The following is an 18,283-nucleotide window of genomic DNA, read 5'->3' as shown; positions in this document are numbered from 1 at the left end:
TGACAATCCCTAGGACATTTTCTACTCATCAGACCTAAAAACAAAAGCAATTGCACATAATAATACCTTAAAAGGCATACCTACAAAGAAATACCTGATTGCACCACAGAGCTTCTAAGAAATACTCTGGTTTCAGCACTGTTGCAGTATTTGTGGAAATACGCAGGAAATTCAGTGAAAAATTTTCAGCAGATATTCATAGAAAATGACCAGAGAAACAGTGGAAATGAATTTGGCAAAGCTAGGTTAGAACAAAGAAAACACTACAAATCAAAAAGAAATTTGAGCGCTTAAGTTTTAGAAAGTATAAACCGAAAAATAATGTGCACGCTTCTACATAAATATCCACCCAGTGCTCATAAACATGATAAAGCAGTGCTCAGTGAGAGTCTGGAGCCGGGCTGTGCAGCCCCACAGAGCAGGTTGTGGTCGTTGACTATGCTGTTCACAAGCTGGGGGATCTTGAGGAAGTTACTCAACCTGACTCTCGGTTTCCTGAGCTGTAAACTGGATGTAAATTCCAAAATAAATTCCAATTTAACAGGAGACTAAACACACCTGAAGAAAGATGTGCTGAAATGGAAGACAGAGTAAAGAAATTATCTAGAATGCAGCATAGGAAGGCAAAAATATGGAAGGTACGTGAGAGATTAAGAGAGAGAGGATAGGGTGAAAAGATCTAAAATATGTTTAAGAATCATAAGCAGAGGAGAGATTATGACAAAGGCAGTATTTAAAATGGTAAAAGAGAGGCACCTAGGTGGCTCAGTTGGTTAAGCTTCTGACTCTTGATTTCGGCTCAGGTCATGATCTCAGGGTCGTGGTCTCAGGGTCATGAGATCAAGCCCCACCTTCGGCTCCCTGCTCAGTGGGGTGTCTGCTTGAGATCCTCTCACTCTCTCTCTCCCTCACCCTCCCCTGCATTTTTTTCTTGCTAAAATAAATATTTTTTAAAAAATAAAATGGTAAAAGACCTTGATCCTCTTTTTTAAGAAGCCCCACAAATACCAAGCAGAATGATCATTTAAAGAGTATATTATATAAACTAGGTATGTCATTGTAAACCACAGACCACCAAAGACAAAGAGAAAATCTTAAAAAGCAGCCTGCCAAAACATGACATGTTATCTACAAAGAGGTAACAAAGGAAGCCAGCTAACAAAGGAATACCTACAATGTACTGAAATACAATAACCCTCCACCTGGAATTCTATAAATAGCAGAAATATCTGTAGAGAATGAAGGTGTTCTTTATACAGAATTATACACTTAAAAATGATTAAAATGCAAATTTTGTTATATATGTTTAATCACAACTTAAAAAGTTAAAATTGTAACCTACCAAAACCCACAGAATTATATACTTTAAATGGGTTATTTTATAGTATGTGAATTACATTTCAATAAAGCTATTTTAAAAAAAAAGAGTAAGGGCCAAATTAAAAAGTTTTCAGACAAAAACCAGCACACACCGAAGATAAATTCTAAAGAATGTACTCTCAGAAGAAGGAAAAACGTGGTAAAATATGGGTAAGTCTAATAAACAAGGGTTACATATAAAAACAACATAGTATGAGGTTTAAAAACAATAAAATTAAAATACATCACAGAACATTATCTGTTTTGGGGGGGAGTGTTATTAGTGCTTTAAGGTCCCTGAACAGTCTGAGAGGAGGGTAAAATGTATTTACTAACTTTAAACTTTGATAAATTAGTATATAAGATGTAATTTTCAAGGACCCAAAAGGAAGATTAGAAACAGTGTTTAGTTTCAAATTAGTAGGAGAAAACATGAAATGATTTGTAAAATTCTAAGTCAAGAAAGTGGAGACAAAGAGCTATAAAACATCGATAAATATTTGTATCTAAATATAGAGTAATTATATTAGATATAATTTGTCTAAACATTACAGTTAGAAACAAAAATTGTCATGCTGGCATCTTAAGAAAATAATTAATCCAACCATATGCTGTTTATAAGGGACACAACTAAAATATAACAAAATGAAAAGACTGCAAACAAATGCATTACCAGAGATAGTGACATTTTATAATAATTTTAAAAAATGACGGAGGGAAGGAGGGAGTAAGGGAGGGAATAAGAATTAAGTGTATTGTATCTATCGCGTCATAACAAATTACCCCAAAACTAAGTGGCTAGAAACAACCAATATTTACCACCTCACGGTTTCTGTGGCTCTGGAATCCAGGCACAGCTTAGCTGAGTCCTTTGGCTCAGGGCCTGTCCCAGGCTGCTGACAAGGTGTCAGCTAAGGCTGCCTTCACCTCGAGGCTTGACTGAGAGAATGTGCTTCCAAGATCACTCACGTGGCGGCGGGCAGGCCTCAGAATATCCACTTCCAAGATCATACAGCTGTTGGCAGGCCTCGTATCCTCACTAGCTAGTAGGCAGAGACAGGAGTTTCTTGCCTGAGGGGCCTCTCCGTAGGGCAGCTCACACAGGGCGGCTGGCTTTCCTCAGAGCAGGCCTGGGAGAGAGAGAGGGAGACGGCAAGCAAGATGGAAACCAGAGCCTTTTTGTGATCTAATCTCAAAGGAGATATCCTATCGTTTTGCCATATTGTTTGTTAGAAATATCTCACTAGATCCAACTCACACTCAAGGAAAGATTACACACTGGGACAAATACCAAGAGGCAGGGATCACTGGGGACATTTTAAATGCTGTCAACCACAGAAATGAAAAACAAAAAACTGTCATTGTTTGCTTATTATGTAGTGAGTGTAGCAAATCCAAAAAAATCACACTGGACACTTAGAATTAATAGGAAAGTCTAGCAAGGAGGTTGGGTATAAAAGTCAGTGCACAAAAATCAGTTTTATGCTATATATGAGCAAGAAACAGAAAGTAGAAATTTTGAAATAACCCCATTTACAGTATGATCAAACATCAAGGTATTTATCAGTTGAATAATAATTACTGAAGTTAGGGATGGGTACTACTATCTTTGCTTTTGTGAATATTTGAGAATTTTGATACTAACGTTTTTTATTTTTTTAAAGATTATTTATTTATTTATTTATTTGAGAGAAAGAGAGAGAGAGAAACAGCATGAGAGGGGAGAGGGTCTGAGGGAGAAGCAGGCTCCCCGCTGAGCCGGGAGCCCGATGGGGGACTCGATCCCGGGAGTCCAGGATCATGACCTGAGCCGAAGGCAGTCGCTTAACCGACTGAGCCACCCAGGCGCCCGATACTAACGTTTTTTAAAAAGTATCAAATATCTAGGAACATACCTAACAAAAGATTTACAAGACTTTACAGAGAATTTTTTTTTTCTCTCATTTATTCTAAATAAATGGAGAGAGAAACCATGTTCTTCAACTGGAAGACTTAATATTGTAAAGATAGCAATTCTTTCCAAATTGATTTATAAATTCAATACAATCCAAATCAAAATCCCAACTCCGTGTGTGTGTGTGTGTATGTGCGCGTGCACACATGAAGCTTGACAAACTGATGTTTAAATTTAACTAGAAGTGGAAAAAGTAAAAAAAATATGGAAAAAGTCTTCATCTTTAGCCATATTAATAAATCAAAGTAAAACCATAATGAGATACAATTATACACCCACCTCACTGATGACAATTCAAACTGACAATAGCAACTTTTGGTGAGAACATTAAGCAAAAAGAACTCACACTGCCAATGGGAGTTCACTGTACAACCACTTTGAAAGACTGGTATTATCCACTCAGCAATTTCATACTTAAGTAGTGGTGATGTTTTAGTAAATTATACTTTTTTCTTTAAAGTAATCTTGGGGTACCTGGGTAGCTCAACTGGTAAAGCGTCTGACTCTTGATTTTGGCTCAGGTCATGATCTCAGGATAGTGGGATCAGGCCCCACATCAGGCTCCTCGCACAGCTGGGAGTCTGCCGGAGATTCTCTCTCTCCCTCACCCTCTGCCCCTCCCACCCCGTGCTCTCTCTCTAAAATAAATAAATAAATCTTTTTTAAAAATGTAATCTTAAGGGAATAAAAAAACAGTCGCATATATTTCTAAAGATATTCAATAGGAGAGGAGACTCTGGAAAGCACATTCTGCCTTGGAGAGCAAAGAAAGCAGAAGTAGACTTATTCTTTGCTCTAGACATTATTCCAAGGTCTGAAAACAAATATTGAAACACTAAAAATCTCCCATTACTTTATATATTTGGAAGGAAAGGTGGTACCCAAATCAATAGGAATACTTTTATCCATTTTTAAGTAAACAAAATCTGAATCAAATGTAGGAAGCATCTGCTACAAAAGAACAGGGTCAGATCACAAAGGCAAGGAAAATTCAGTCCAAAGGGCAGAACAAGCCAACTAGTGACTGTTACTCTTAAGATTTAGGGTAATTGCTTATAAAGAAAGCTTCCAGATGCTCCATAGTCTAAGTGTACCATTATTTGCAAAAGGGCAAAGCAAAGCAAAAGAAATGGACAAAGCACCTCCTTAAGGTTAGTACAAAAACCTAAATGTCACTTATCATAGAAATAAGTGACTGATGTGAGAACACTGGCAAAGATAATGATGTTTAGCATTTGAGGATGTTCTATAACTAACCTAAATAAAGGCCAAAGCAGAACCACATAAAATATAAAAACAAAAAACAGTATTTATTTACATTCCATTTACTTTCAAAAGGATGAGGAAGCTGGGGGAAATATAAAGGAAGTAGTCTCATTTTCCTTAACCCATTTGTGTTTTTCATGAAATAACAAAGATCTGACTTACAATTACAGGTGTAAGGGGACCAAAAAAGTTTATTCAGTTCAATTCTCCGTTTTCAGCCAAGACTGAAATCACACCACTGCAGGAAAATGAAAATCTACTCCACTTAGAGGTAAACACCAGCTAATATATATGTTATTAAAGAACCAGCTTTAGTTATATCTGTCATAACATCCAACGAATCCGCAATAGAAGACACAGCCATCATAATATAGGACATTAAGAATTTTTGTGCGACATTGAAAACCAGATTTTACACAGAGAAATCACAACTATTAAGCTATGACATCAATAGCATCACAGTAACAGTACCCAGTGTCTTTCTTATTCAAGTATATACACTATTTTTAAGGCATGTTATAACAAAGACATCAGTAACTAAAATGTACACACAATTATTTTATTAACACCATGAAAAACAACAAATAAAAAAATAAAAATACCCTTAAATTTTGTAACAATTATAAACACGTTAACATTAACACTATATATTTGTCTAAATTTTAACTGATTTTTACACTTTTAAAAATAGCACTGAGCTTTACAAAAATACTGATAATGGCTCAACATTTTTAGAAGTCCATTCACTTTATATTTCAGTAGTCTCCATTGTCTGGTCTTCTTTCTTCCACCGCCATAGTCCTCTAACCACCCATCTGCTCGAGGCAACAACAACAGAGATCTCTAACAGCTATGGAAGTACTACATCCGAAAACTTCTAGTTCTTTGAAATGGTTGGAAAGGGTTTTTTAGTGCCCACATTAGCAGCTGTGGTTTGGGTTTCGGTTTCTCTGGAAACAGAAGTGCTTCACTTTCTGGTGTAGGAAATCGTTCTTGGTAGACTTCAGGATAGGATTTTTGAAACTGAAAAAAAAAAAGACTCAAGATGAGTCAAAAAACCAGATAAGAACCAATAAAATTAGGTGATCTAATTTTAAAATTAAAGAGTTTCTGATCTGATTCCATACTAGGCTGTCTTTATTTTGTTTTAATGTTTATTGCTCTCCATCAGAAAAGAGAATAAGATGATGACAAATCATAATTAAATTCACTCCAACACAAATCCATTTCTTTTTGTGAGATCATTTGATTCCACTTGCTATAGATCTAATTCAACTTTAATTTGATCCAATCTTCAAACAAACTCATTTCGGTCATATTTCTTAAAATTTCCCCCGCTTGCTAACTATAAATAGACTTTAAAAATATTCACAAGTAATTCTGACTTGAAAATAACTTATGTTCTATACAGTTCAAGAAAATTTTGGCCCAATTACATTTCACGATCTCCCTGCTTCTCCAACTCAGCCCCACCTGCTTCTGCTCAAATGGAAGGGAAAACGTTCCAGTATATATTACTTTATGAAAAGCTTAAAGAGAGGCAATATGCTTTTCCTTTGATCCTCAACACTGAACTCTTCTCCAAAATTACTGAGAAAAATACGATTGGGAGTCTAGAACTCTGGTGCTCTGTGTATAATCCCATATGTATGGTATGATCAGGAATCAAGCTTGCAGGAATCAGTCTTGAAAAATAAAAACCATTCCCTTAATCTTGAGTCAATACTTTAAGAATGGTCAAAGTAGATCTATTTTGAGTTAAAAATGAAAACTCTTCAATGAAACCCAAAGCTGTGTTGCCTAGCAGGAACTAAACACTTTCAGGGATGCCTGAGGCAAGAAACCAATTTGATACTGGCTATCTAAAACCAAAGCCTCTTCAATGTTACACATCTTATTTCTGCAAATTCAATGTAATTTGCCTTTCAGAAAAAATCAAGAGGAATCTGTCCTCATTTGAAAGCTTCTCTGAATTTAAAGTAATTGCTCCACTAGCCATCCACATACCCAAACAAAGGACAAATAACAGAGAGCGGCTCCATAAATGAAGAGCGCAATAATGGTAAAATATCTACATTGGAGAAAAAGATGTGGGAAACTGACCACAACTGTGTACATCCATGAGACTTCTGAAATATATGAATTGAATAATATACTTTCAAAACTGCTACATCTCAGAAGATGAGATTAATATGAAATCCATTAAAATAGAGAATGAAAAGAAAAAACAATATTAAGAACAGCAGGCAGAAGAAATGGCTTCTAAAGAATATCCTTTTTACCTGCTTCAGTTTTTTCTTCTTCTCTTTGCTGGAAAGTGTGGCATCTGTTATGACTTCCTCCAGCAAAGCTGCCAGAGGTTCCTGAGAGCCATATGCTCTCTGGTATTCAAATTCCTCTGGACTGATTTGACGGCAAAATGATGGGGCAGATAAAGTGATATCCATATCGGCTCCTGGGTATTTTATCTGAGGCAAAAGTATTAATAGTGAAAGGAATAAGTGTATTTTCATATAAGTTGCAAAATTGGTTCAGATCAAATACAGAATATCTCCTACTAGGAATGCCATGTCATTCTTCAATTCATTTGGGAAAAACTCTTTATTAAAAAGTAAAAGTGTTTCTATAAATTTGAAAAAAAAATCACTTAAAGCCACAGTTTTAAATAAGAGATTCTTACCATTTTAAACCCAAGATCCATTTTAATAAACAAAACACCTGGTGTGCTCTTTTAAATATAATCTTAAATTGAAACATAAACTAAACATGTTGACAAAAATGATTCAAAACAATTACAATACTGAACACCTTCTGGGGGTTCCTTCCCACATCTGGAGAATCTGATCCTCCCTTCCTTGGGAATGGAGAGAGGTACACACACATATATATATATAGCATGGCTGTTATGTATGGAGAAGTACTACGACCATCTCCAAATATGTTAATGGTGAAAAGCAAGAAAACAAATGTGCAGACACTGTACAGGGAAAAAGGGAGAATGGAGAAAAAAGAGGAAAGACTTATAAATAAATGAACATCCATTAAAAATATTTAATTTCACACCTATATACATAAAGCAAATATTAACAGACATAAAGGGAGAAATTGATGGTAATACAATCATAATAGGAGTTTTTAACACCCCACTTACATCAATGGAGAAGTCATCCAGACAGAAAATCAACAAGGTAATAGTGGTTTTGAACAAGACATTAGATTGGGTGGACCTAACAAATATATACAGAATGTTCCATTCAAATACAGCATAATACACACTCTTTTCAAGTGCACATGGAACATTCTCCAGGATAGATCACATGTTAGGCCACAATAAATTTAAATCTCAATAAATTTAAGAAGACTGAAGTTAGATCAAGCATCTTTTCCAACCACAATAGTGTAAAAGTAGAAATCAGTTACAAACAAACAAACAAACCTAGAAAAAAATACACACACATGCTACTAAATAACCAATGGGTCAGTGAAGAAATCAAAGAGGAAATAAAAATACATGGAGGCAAATTAAATGAAAACACAATGGTCCCAATCTTCAGGACACAGTAAAAGCAGTTCAAAGAGGGAAGTTTATAGTGAGACAGATCTATCTCAAGAAACTAGAAAAATCACTAATAAACACCCTAACCTTACACCTAAAGGAACTAGAAAAAAAGGACAAAGTCCAAAGTAAGAGAAGGAAGGATATAAAGATTAGAGTGGAAATGAATGAAATAGAGAGTAAAAAAAAAAAATGAAGGGGCGCCTGGGTGGCTCAGTTGGTTAAGCGACTGCCTTCGGCTCAGGTCATGATCCTGGAGTCCCAGGATCGAGTCCCGCATCGGACTCCCTGCTCAGCAGGGAGTCTGCTTCTCCCTCTGATCCTCCCCCCTCTCATGCTCTGTCTCATTCTCTCTCTCAAATAAATAAATAAAATCTTTAAAAAAAAAAAAAATGAAACCAAGAGCTCTTTCTTTGAAAAGAAAAACAAAATTGATAAACCTTTAGCCAGACTTAACAAGACAAAAAGAGAGAGAACTCAAATAAATAAATTCAGAAATAAAAGAGGAGAATTAACACCACAGAAATACAAAGGCTTGTAAGAGAATATTATGAAAAATTTTATTCTGACAAATTGAACAACCTAGAAAAAATGGGTAAATTCCTAGAAACATAATCTTCCTAGGCTGAATCAGAAAGAAATTAAAAATTTGAATAGATCTACTATTAATGAAACTGAAATAGTAATCATAAAACTCCCAACAAACAACAGTTCAGGATCAGACAGCTTCACAGATGAACTCTACCAAACATTTAAAAAAGAGTTAATACCTATTCTTCTCCAACTATTCCAAAAAACGTAAAAGGAAGGATAAATTCCAAATTCAATGTATAAGGCCAGCATTACCCTCATGCCAAAACCAGATGAAGACACTACAAAAAAAGATAACTACAGGCCACTATCTCTGATAAACATAGCTGCAAAAATCCTCAACCGAATATCAACAAACCAAACTCAATAATGCGCTGAAAAGATCATTCACCATGACCAAGTGGGATTTAGTCCAGTGATGTAAGTGTGGTTCAGTATTCACAAATCAATCAAATCTGATACACCACATTAACAATAAGAAGGATAAAAACCATATGATCATCTGAACAGATGCAGAAAAAGCATTTGGCAAAATAAAACAGCCATTCATTAAACAAACAAACAAACAAACGTCTCAAAAAAGTGGGTTTAGAGGGAACATACCTCAACATAACAAAGGGCACACTGAAAAATCCACAGCTAAGATTATACTCAATGGCAAAAAGCTGAAAGCGTTTCCTCTAAGATTAGGAACAAGATAAGGATGACCATTCTCACCACTTTTATTTAACACAGTAGAGAAGTCCTAGCCACAGCAATCAGAGAAGTAAAAGAAATAAAAAGCACCCGAACTGGGAAGGGAGAAGTAAAATGGTCCATATTTGCAGATGACATGATACTATACACAAAAAACCCTAACGACTCCACCAAACAACTATTAGAAGTAATAAATGAATTCAGTAAACTTGCTGGATACAAAACTAATATACAGAAATCGACTGTGATTCTGTATGCTAATAATAAAATAGCAGAAAGAGAAATTGAGAAAATAATCCCATTTATAATTGCACCAAAAAGAATAAAATACCTAGGAATAAATTTAACGAAGGAGGTGACAGACTGTACTCTGAATGAAAGAAACTGAAGACAACACAAATGTGAAGATATATCACATTCATGGGTTGGAAGAATATCACTAAAATGCCCGTACTACCCAAAGTAATCTATAGATTGAAAGCAATCCCTATCAAAATACCAATAGCATTTTTTCACAGAACAAGAACAAGTAATTCTAAAATGTGTATGGAACCACAAAACACCTCAAATAGCCAAAAAAATATTGAAGAAAAAGAACAAAGCTGGAGGTATCACAATCCCAGGTTTCATACTATACTACAAAGTTATAGTAACCAAAACAGTATGGTACTGTCACAAAAATAGACACATAGATCAAATCAGACTAGAGATCAGAATAGAGAGCCTAGAAATAAACCCATGCATATATGGTCAATTCATCTATGACAAAGGAGGCAAGAATATACAAGGGGATAAGACAATCTTTTCAATAAATTATACTGGGAAAATGGAACAACCACCTGCAAAAGAATAAAACCAGACCACTTTCTTACACCATACACAAAAATAAACTCAAAATGGGTTAAAGACCTAAATGTGAGTCCTGAAACCTTAAAACTCAAAGAAAACATAGTCTATAATCTCTTGGACATCACCCTAAGCAAGAAATTTATGGATATTTCTCCTCAGGCAAGAGAAACTAAAGCAAAAATAAACTCCTGGAACTATACTAAAATTTAAAAAAACTTTGTACAGCGAAAGAAACTCTCAACAAAACAAAAAGGCAACCTAGTGAAAGGGAGAAAATATCTGCACATGATATATCCAATAATGGTTTACTATTAAAAATATATAAAGAACTTACATAACTCAACACCAAAAAAACAAATAATCTGATTTAAAAATGGGCAGATGATCTGAATAGACATTTTTCTTTTTTTTTTTTTTTTTTAAAGATTTTATTTATTTATTTGAGAGAGAGAGAATGAGAGACAGAGAGCATGAGAAGGAGGAAGGTCAGAGGGAGAAGCAGACTCCCCGCCGAGCAGGGAGCCCGATGCGGGACTCGATCCCGGGACTCCAGGATCATGACCTGAGCCGAAGGCAGTTGCTCAACCAACTGAGCCACCCAGGCACCCTGAATAGACATTTTTCCAAAGACCTACAGATGGCCAACAAACACATGGAAAGATGCTCAACATCACTAATCATCCAGGAAACACAAGTCAAAACTACAATGAGATTACCACCTCACACCTGTCAGAATAGCTAGAACCAAAGAGTCAAGAAATAACAAATATTGGCAAAGATGTGGAGAAAAGGGAACACTCATGCACTGTTGGTGGGAATAAAAATTGGTACAATCACTGTGGAAAACAGTATGGAAGTTCCTCAACAAATTAAAAATGGAACTACCCTATGATCCAGCATTTCCACTTCTGGATATTTACCCAAAGAAATTGAAAATGCTAATTTGAAAATATATGTGCACCCCTATGTTTATTGCAGCATTATTTATAATAGCCAAGATATGGAAGCAACCTAAGCATCCATCCGCAGATGAATGGATAAAGAAGATGTGGTATATATAAACACAACGGAATATTACTCAGCCATCAAAAAAAAAAAATGAAATCTTGCCTTTTGCAATAACATGGATGGAGCTAGAGAATATAATGCTAAGCAAAATAAGTCAGTCAGAGAAAGACAAATACCATATGATTTCACTCATATGTGGAATTTAAGAAACAAAAGAAAATGAGCAAAGGAAAAAAAAGAGAGAGAGAAACAAACCAAGAAACAGACTCTCAGCTACAGGGAACAAACTGATGGTTACCAGAGGGGAGGTGGGAGGGGATGGGTAAAATGGGGATTAAGGAGGGTACTTGTCATGATGAGCACTGGGTGATGTATGGGAGTGCTGAATCACTATATCATACACCTGAAACTAATATAACACTGTATGTTAACTATACTGGAATTTAAAATTTAAAAAAGACATAGTATATATACTATGGAATATTATTCAGCCATAAAAAGAATGTTATCTTGCCATTTGTGACAATATGGATGGACCTAAAAGGTATTATGCTAAATGAAGTAAGTCAGATAGAGAAAGACAAATACCATATGATTTCACTTATATTTGGAATATAAAAACAAAACAAACAAATTAAAAAACTGAACAGACTCTCAAATACAGAGAACAAACTGGTGGTTGCCAGGGAAGAGGGCGTACAGGGGTGGGGGGAAGTTGGCGAATCGATGAAGGGGGTTCAGAGGTACAAACTTCCAGTTATAAAATAAATAAGTCACAGAGATGGAAAGTACAGTCAATAATGTAATAATGCTGAATGGTGACTACACTCATTGCAGGGACCACTAATGTGCAGAATTGTTGAATCACCCTGCTGTACACCTGAAACTAACGTAACATTGTATGTCAATGTTACTTTAATAACAAAGAAATTAAAAAGTATTTAATTTCAGACTCCGAGAGTTCCATCTTCCCAAAAATATAACACCTATCGTTCTTCTGCAGCCGGAAGCCTAGTAAGAAAACTACTAGATACCTATGATTAAAGGGCACAAAAGGAAGAGAGGGTTGCAGTCAAGGCTAATAGAAGGTTGGTGTCAAAGACAATGCCCACCTCACACTTTATCTATCACAGGGTCAGCCCTGAAACTTCCCTGGAATAATCGAAGGAACACTGTTCATTTTCAGAGAAGCCCTGCCCAGAATCTGACATGCTGTCAGGGCTGAGGAGTCCGCAAGAGAGAGCAGATCTCTGAGTACTGAAACAATTGTTGGGCAATTCTGAGTACTTCCAAGAGAGAAAATGTAATTGACAAATGAGTGGTTACTGGTTTCACTTAGCACCAGGGCAGTGCCTCTCCATGAGATCATGCTAATCTGTTGTTAAAGCATAAGCAGAGCTCAGCCTTCTGATCTTCAACAGAGAGCAAAGGGCTCAAGCTGCTGCCGTGTCTGCCTATGCTATGGGAACCGCGAACCGAGTGAGTATACGGGGCGATATCGCTATTGCTATCACTTCTCCTTGCAGAATTTCAGTATTTCTTTTCTTCTCTACTTTTTTTTTTTTTAAGTATGGGTCATAAAAATACTGGAGGGAAGGGATTTAACTAAAGCAGCAGTAGGGTTACACTTTTTATTCAATAAAAATTGCAAAGATACGTATGTTAATGAGAAGTAGGCAAGGTTTCTTAGACCACTCATGGGAATATGGGTCAGAACAATCATTCTGAAGGGAAATCTGGCAATATACAATCAATACTTAAAATACATCCCTGGCCCTTGACCACGCAATGCCACTCCTAAAAATTTTTCTTAGAAAATAATCATGGATCATCCCCCCCCAAAAAAATCTAGCTACAAAAATATTTACTGTTGTATTATTTGCAAAATAGAGGGGAAAATGGAAACCATCTAAATATTAACCAAAGAAAACCATTTAAATAAATTATGGTATATATCCATATTATGGAATGCTACGCTACCAATAATAACAATATTGTGGAATAATGTAACACTAATGATGATAATATTAACCACAGCAGCTACCAACTGAGGGGCTACTATGTGATAAATATCAGTCTAAGCACTTTACACATTTTAAGCCATTCAACCCCTAAAACAACCCTAGGAGGTAGGTATTAACTGTTATTATCCCACTTTACAGATGAGAAAAGAGAGATGTCAGGTAGAGACTAAAACAGACACATTATAAAATGTGCCCAAGGTCACAGGACCAATAAAGGGCACATGAGGAATACAAGCACCACTTAGCTCCAGGGTCTGTGCTCTCAACCACCTGGGGTCAGTCAAGAATATTTAGTGATGTAGGAAATATTTCTTGGTGTATTGTCAAGAGAAAATTAGGTATAAAACAGAGAGACGGTGGGAGGGAGGGAGGGAGGAATGAAGGAAGGAAGGAAAGAAGGAAAACGAAGGAAGGAAAAGCGAAGAGAGGAGAGGAAGAGAAAAGAGAAGAGAAGAGAAGAGAAGAGAAAAGAAAAAAAAAGAAAAAAGAAAAGGCGAAAAGAGAAGACAAGGCACAGAAAAACACCCAAAAGACCATAATACTAACTGAACATTGGATGTTACTCTTATAGTTTTTGGTGTGCATTTTCTATATTTTCCAATTCTTTCAACATATTTAAGGTTGATAATTACCAAAACTATTTTATTTTAATTTTTAATAATTTTTTAAGATTTATTTATTTTAGACACACACACACACATACAGTGTGGCGGCGGGGGTCAGAAGGAGAGGGAGAAGGAGAGAAGCAGACTCCCAGCTGAGCGCGGAGCTCGAGGTGGAGGGGAGCTCAATCCCACAAGCTTAAGATCATGACCTGAGCCAAAATTAAGAGTCAAACACTCAACCGACAGAGCCACCCAGGTGCCCCTATTTTAATTTTTAAATTGCACACTGAAAACATGAAGAGTTATTGACTTTCATAATCCTTCAGGAGGTAGCAGTTCACCGGGCCTTAATTATGGAACATCAAAAAGTGCTTAAGCAGAAAGAGGGCCGCTCATTCAGGAGCCAAGTAGACCTCTGTCTGCCTTTACCAAGTGCCTGCTCCCTCAGGCTGACATACACACCCCGCTTTGGGGCCCACATAACAGTCATGCATTACATTTCTTTTGCATCATTTTAATATAACAATAACAACAATAACAATAGCTACCTTTCAAAGAGTACCTGCTGTATGTCAGACATTTAAGCTAGGGGTTTTATAGTAGAGTATTCTACTCTTCACAACAGTTTTATAGGGCAGGGAAGGCCCATTTTAACTCCTTTGGAAACTAAAATTTGGAAACTAAAATAAAGGCAGGTTATCGTTGAAGGAATTTGCAATCAGAAGTATGCAGGACTGACTGACATAACCAAACCAGGTGAGCATTCCATAAATTTTCAAAATTACCAAACACACATAGTGCTTACCATGTACCAAGCCCTGTTGGAAGCATTTTGTATACATTTATTCACTCAATCCTTCACATCTAGAAATCCCAAGAAGCCTAGCAAGTTTACGTAACTTCCTGCTGGCAATTTTAAAGGACTCTTAACATCCCTTCCTTTACCTGGACTCTTCGTAGATGAGCCACACGCTCCTCTATGGAGGTCTGCAAGGCCAAAGGGACTTTCAGAATCTCTTGGTAATTGTCCATCAGAAATGTCACCAACCTAGCAGCTAATAACTCATCCAAATCTACTTCATCCTTGGAACACAAGATGCAACGGGAAAATGTCTGAACCATCTGAAAAAAGAGGGGGAGGTGTTTTTTAAATAAACACAGATGAGGGTTTTTTTTTTCCTATGCTATACTGCATTCAATAAATCTGCAAAAACCAAAGGTGACCAGTCAGTGAGAAATGGCCCACAGCCCAGGAGACACATCCTATTTGGTGCCTGGCCACACCTGGTCGTCTCAATGGGCTGATCTTCTTAACAACCAGCAGGAACAGAAGGTGCATCTCATCTCACAGAGACTCAGCAGAGATGCTTGTCTGAGCAGTTTTTAAAGCACACCCCTTTACAGACAGTTTTAAATATATATAAGCAAATTCTGAAAATTATGATCACCACCATTACTTGAATCATGTAGCACTTTTAAGTTCAAAGTAATTTAAAGCCATTCAGTTTACTAATATCCTTATTTCATTTTGATTTTTTAGAAATCTGCTAGCACAATCTATGTGCTTCAGCTGTTACACTTTCTCCTAGTTAACTGTTACTTTCTCTAGGATTTTGGGTGTATATTTGATAATCACATTTGAACAAAACGATGAGACTTTGTAACAAGTGCATTAAGTGATGAGACTTTACAATAAGCAGAAATATAAAAAATATTTATGTAGCTGCTTCCATAGAATTCATATTAACTATGATTTGGATGGAGTTTTTTTCCTTTTCCTACTAATTTTATTGCTGACAATCTTATTTCAAAACCTATAAGCATGAAATCATGTAATTCTGTTTAATTAGACTTCATGTCATCATCAACATACTGCAAATGATATCTTACCTGCACTCACATTTATGTGTACAGAGACACAGACATTTTTTACCTGGAGACCATGGACACTGGGGAAACTTAATGCCTTGAAATTCTGTGCAAAATTTTACATGTGCATTCTTCTGGGGAATAGGTGCAAAGTTTTCTTCAGCTTTTCAGAAGGGTCCCTTAGCCCCATTAGCCATCTACTCAACCAAAAGGAAGGTCAAGAATCACTCTACTGGGCACTGAGTGATCCTCTACTCTTACTACACACTTCTAAAACAGGGCCAGAGGACCCCCAGGGGTATACCGTGGTTCACCAGGATATGGAAAGGTTCACCAATGAAGCAACAATTTTGCTCCAAGACCGCCAATTTTGAGGAAAATTAAGAAATCATGTAGAAGAAATTCTAAACATAAACCCTATTTTAAAATAAAGACATGCTGACACCAACAAAGTAGAATTCAAAACTAGCATGTATGTTTTTAAACCAAATTGAAAATACCTTAAGAAATATCCTCACTCACAGACTCTTAGATCATATCCCAAGAGAACAAATTCTCTGTCTCCCCCCAGGCTGTCTAGTCCACCTCTTTCCTCTTTACTTCTTTCCTCTTTACCCCATTATCTGTGCTTCCCCTCTCCTACTTGTTAGAGTAACAAATGCTTCGCATCCCTTCCTGTCCTAGAGGAAAGTATGTCCTTTTCTTGAGAGAACCCTTATGCGTATTGTCCACCCTCCCTTCTCTTTAAGTTGACAGTAGGCAGAAGACTGCAGATACCTCTACACTCAGACTCTATCCCTACTCACTCTTCGCTTTCGATTATGTTCTTTAACACACCAATACCGGAAGTGTAATCCCACCTGTGCGGTTTCCAAGCCGTGGCTCTTTGAGCAAGGCTGACTTGGCGCCTTCCTTGGGTTGCCAAGCTAGTAAACTTTACTCAGGTGAATTGTATGCCAAAAACTCAAGTCAAGTTAGATGTTAGAGATCAACCTACCAGTGTTCGGGTCCCAAAGCCATCACACAGTGGTGGCATCTCCTTATTTAGGCATATCCTTGCCATCATCTTCATCAAGAGCTGTAACTTTCTCCTATTTTCAGGTGGCAGGAGGAGGCAGCAAATCTGAAATGCTTCAATAGCCATTTTCTCTTTCTGTAACAAACCTATTTAGAAAAAAAGGTTTTAATCTTTTAAAACCAATAGCCTCCTTGACTCTATTATGTTTACATTTTTCAAAATACGTATTATTAAAATTATATAAAACATGTCCACATATTCAACTATGCCAGGCCAACTGATTATAGATCCACTGAATCAGCACAGATAATACCAACCATCAACTAGGGATGACAAACATATAAAACAAATACAGCCATTTCCCTCCCTCACACCCTTGCCAGATGTAACCTGATTTTCACAGCCTTCTTTCCCACTGAACTGAGATCAGGTTGAGTCTAACCTAACCGTCCACAGTCATGAGCAAGGACATGAACGCACTACTACTGCCCTGAATTCTCCCCCTCATACTATGTCCGCAGGATGAGCAGGGTCACTATGTGGCATGATTCTCACAGGCTGAATAATAGGGCTGATAGGTCTGCAGTCAGACCCCTGCCAGATGGTTGCACTTGTTTCCAAACAACACATGTCAAATAACCCTTCCTCTCATATAAGCTGTTTTTTCTAGCTGAGTGTACTGATTCAATCATGTTATATGCCTTCTCTCCTCATCAAACTAGAGTATTCCAACAGAATTAGAGTATTCTAATACTGTGCTAAAAATTACAGTTTTCTAATATTATGCTCTCTTCAACCCCATTTGTCCCCGGACACACCCGCAATCCAAGCCCTCTAATGAGATGAAACTGCTTTCATCAATTTATTTGTTCCATATCCAACCTCTTCAAGTTCCCACTAGTCTCTGTCTTGGAGGCAAAACCATCTTTGGCATTCAGTAAGTATTTTCTGACCATCTATGATCTGCCAGGAACTGTGCCAAGTCCTGGAAATATGAAAATATGCCAGGTCCCCTACTTCGAAGAGCTTATGCGCTGAGGAGACACCCATTAAAAACAAGCAGCAAAATGTGAGAGATGCTGCAAGAGACATCTGCAAGGGGCACATAAGGGGAATCATAAGCCACTCCTTAGGACTGCAGCATGAGCCGTGAAGGTGAGGGCTTGGCAGAGAAGTGGAGCTGGAAAGATCAACACAGATGAGACATTGGAAGGCTTTGAATGCCCGACTAAGGAGCTTGGGTTTGATCCTGAAGGCACTGGGTGTGCATGGGAGGGAAAAGGAGGCAGGAGGGGAGCTTTAATACACCCAGTTCAACTAGGTATTTATCCGAAGGATACAAACATAATGATTTGAAGGGGCACATGCACCCCAGTATTTATAGCAGCAATGTCCACAATAGCCAAACTATGGAAAGAGCACAGATGTCCATCGACAGATGAATGGATAAAGATGTGATACACACACACACACACACACACACACACA

General features: G+C 37.0%; 1 protein-coding gene across 5 annotated transcripts in view; it reads right to left on the bottom strand.

The window, feature by feature from the left end:
- Positions 1-1,000: 1,000 nt before the first annotated feature.
- The window catches only part of DEPDC1B (DEP domain containing 1B), an 81,877-nt gene continuing 64,594 nt past the window's right edge, over positions 1,001-18,283 (bottom strand). For 4 of the 5 annotated variants that reach the window (XM_006727971.3, XM_081826838.1, XM_081826837.1 and 1 more), the window contains exons 8-11: positions 16,775-16,941; positions 14,854-15,030; positions 6,862-7,047; positions 4,753-5,602 (exon numbers count right to left, since the gene is read on the bottom strand). In XM_006727971.3, the coding sequence (XP_006728034.1) occupies positions 5,441-5,602; positions 6,862-7,047; positions 14,854-15,030; positions 16,775-16,941 (692 nt within the window). In that variant the 3' untranslated portion in view covers positions 4,753-5,440. Of the gene's footprint in view, positions 2,490-4,752; positions 5,603-6,861; positions 7,048-14,853; positions 15,031-16,774; positions 16,942-18,283 lie in introns of those variants that run through there. The other variant, XM_081826839.1, reaches the window with a different exon arrangement.

This window comes from Leptonychotes weddellii, chromosome 7 (assembly GCF_054177405.1).
Source record: "Leptonychotes weddellii isolate Sample4059 chromosome 7, ASM5417740v2, whole genome shotgun sequence".
NCBI lineage: Eukaryota > Metazoa > Chordata > Mammalia > Carnivora > Phocidae > Leptonychotes > Leptonychotes weddellii.
The sequence above is the reverse complement of the archived record's forward strand: the minus strand, read 5'-3'. Positions and strand labels throughout refer to the sequence as shown.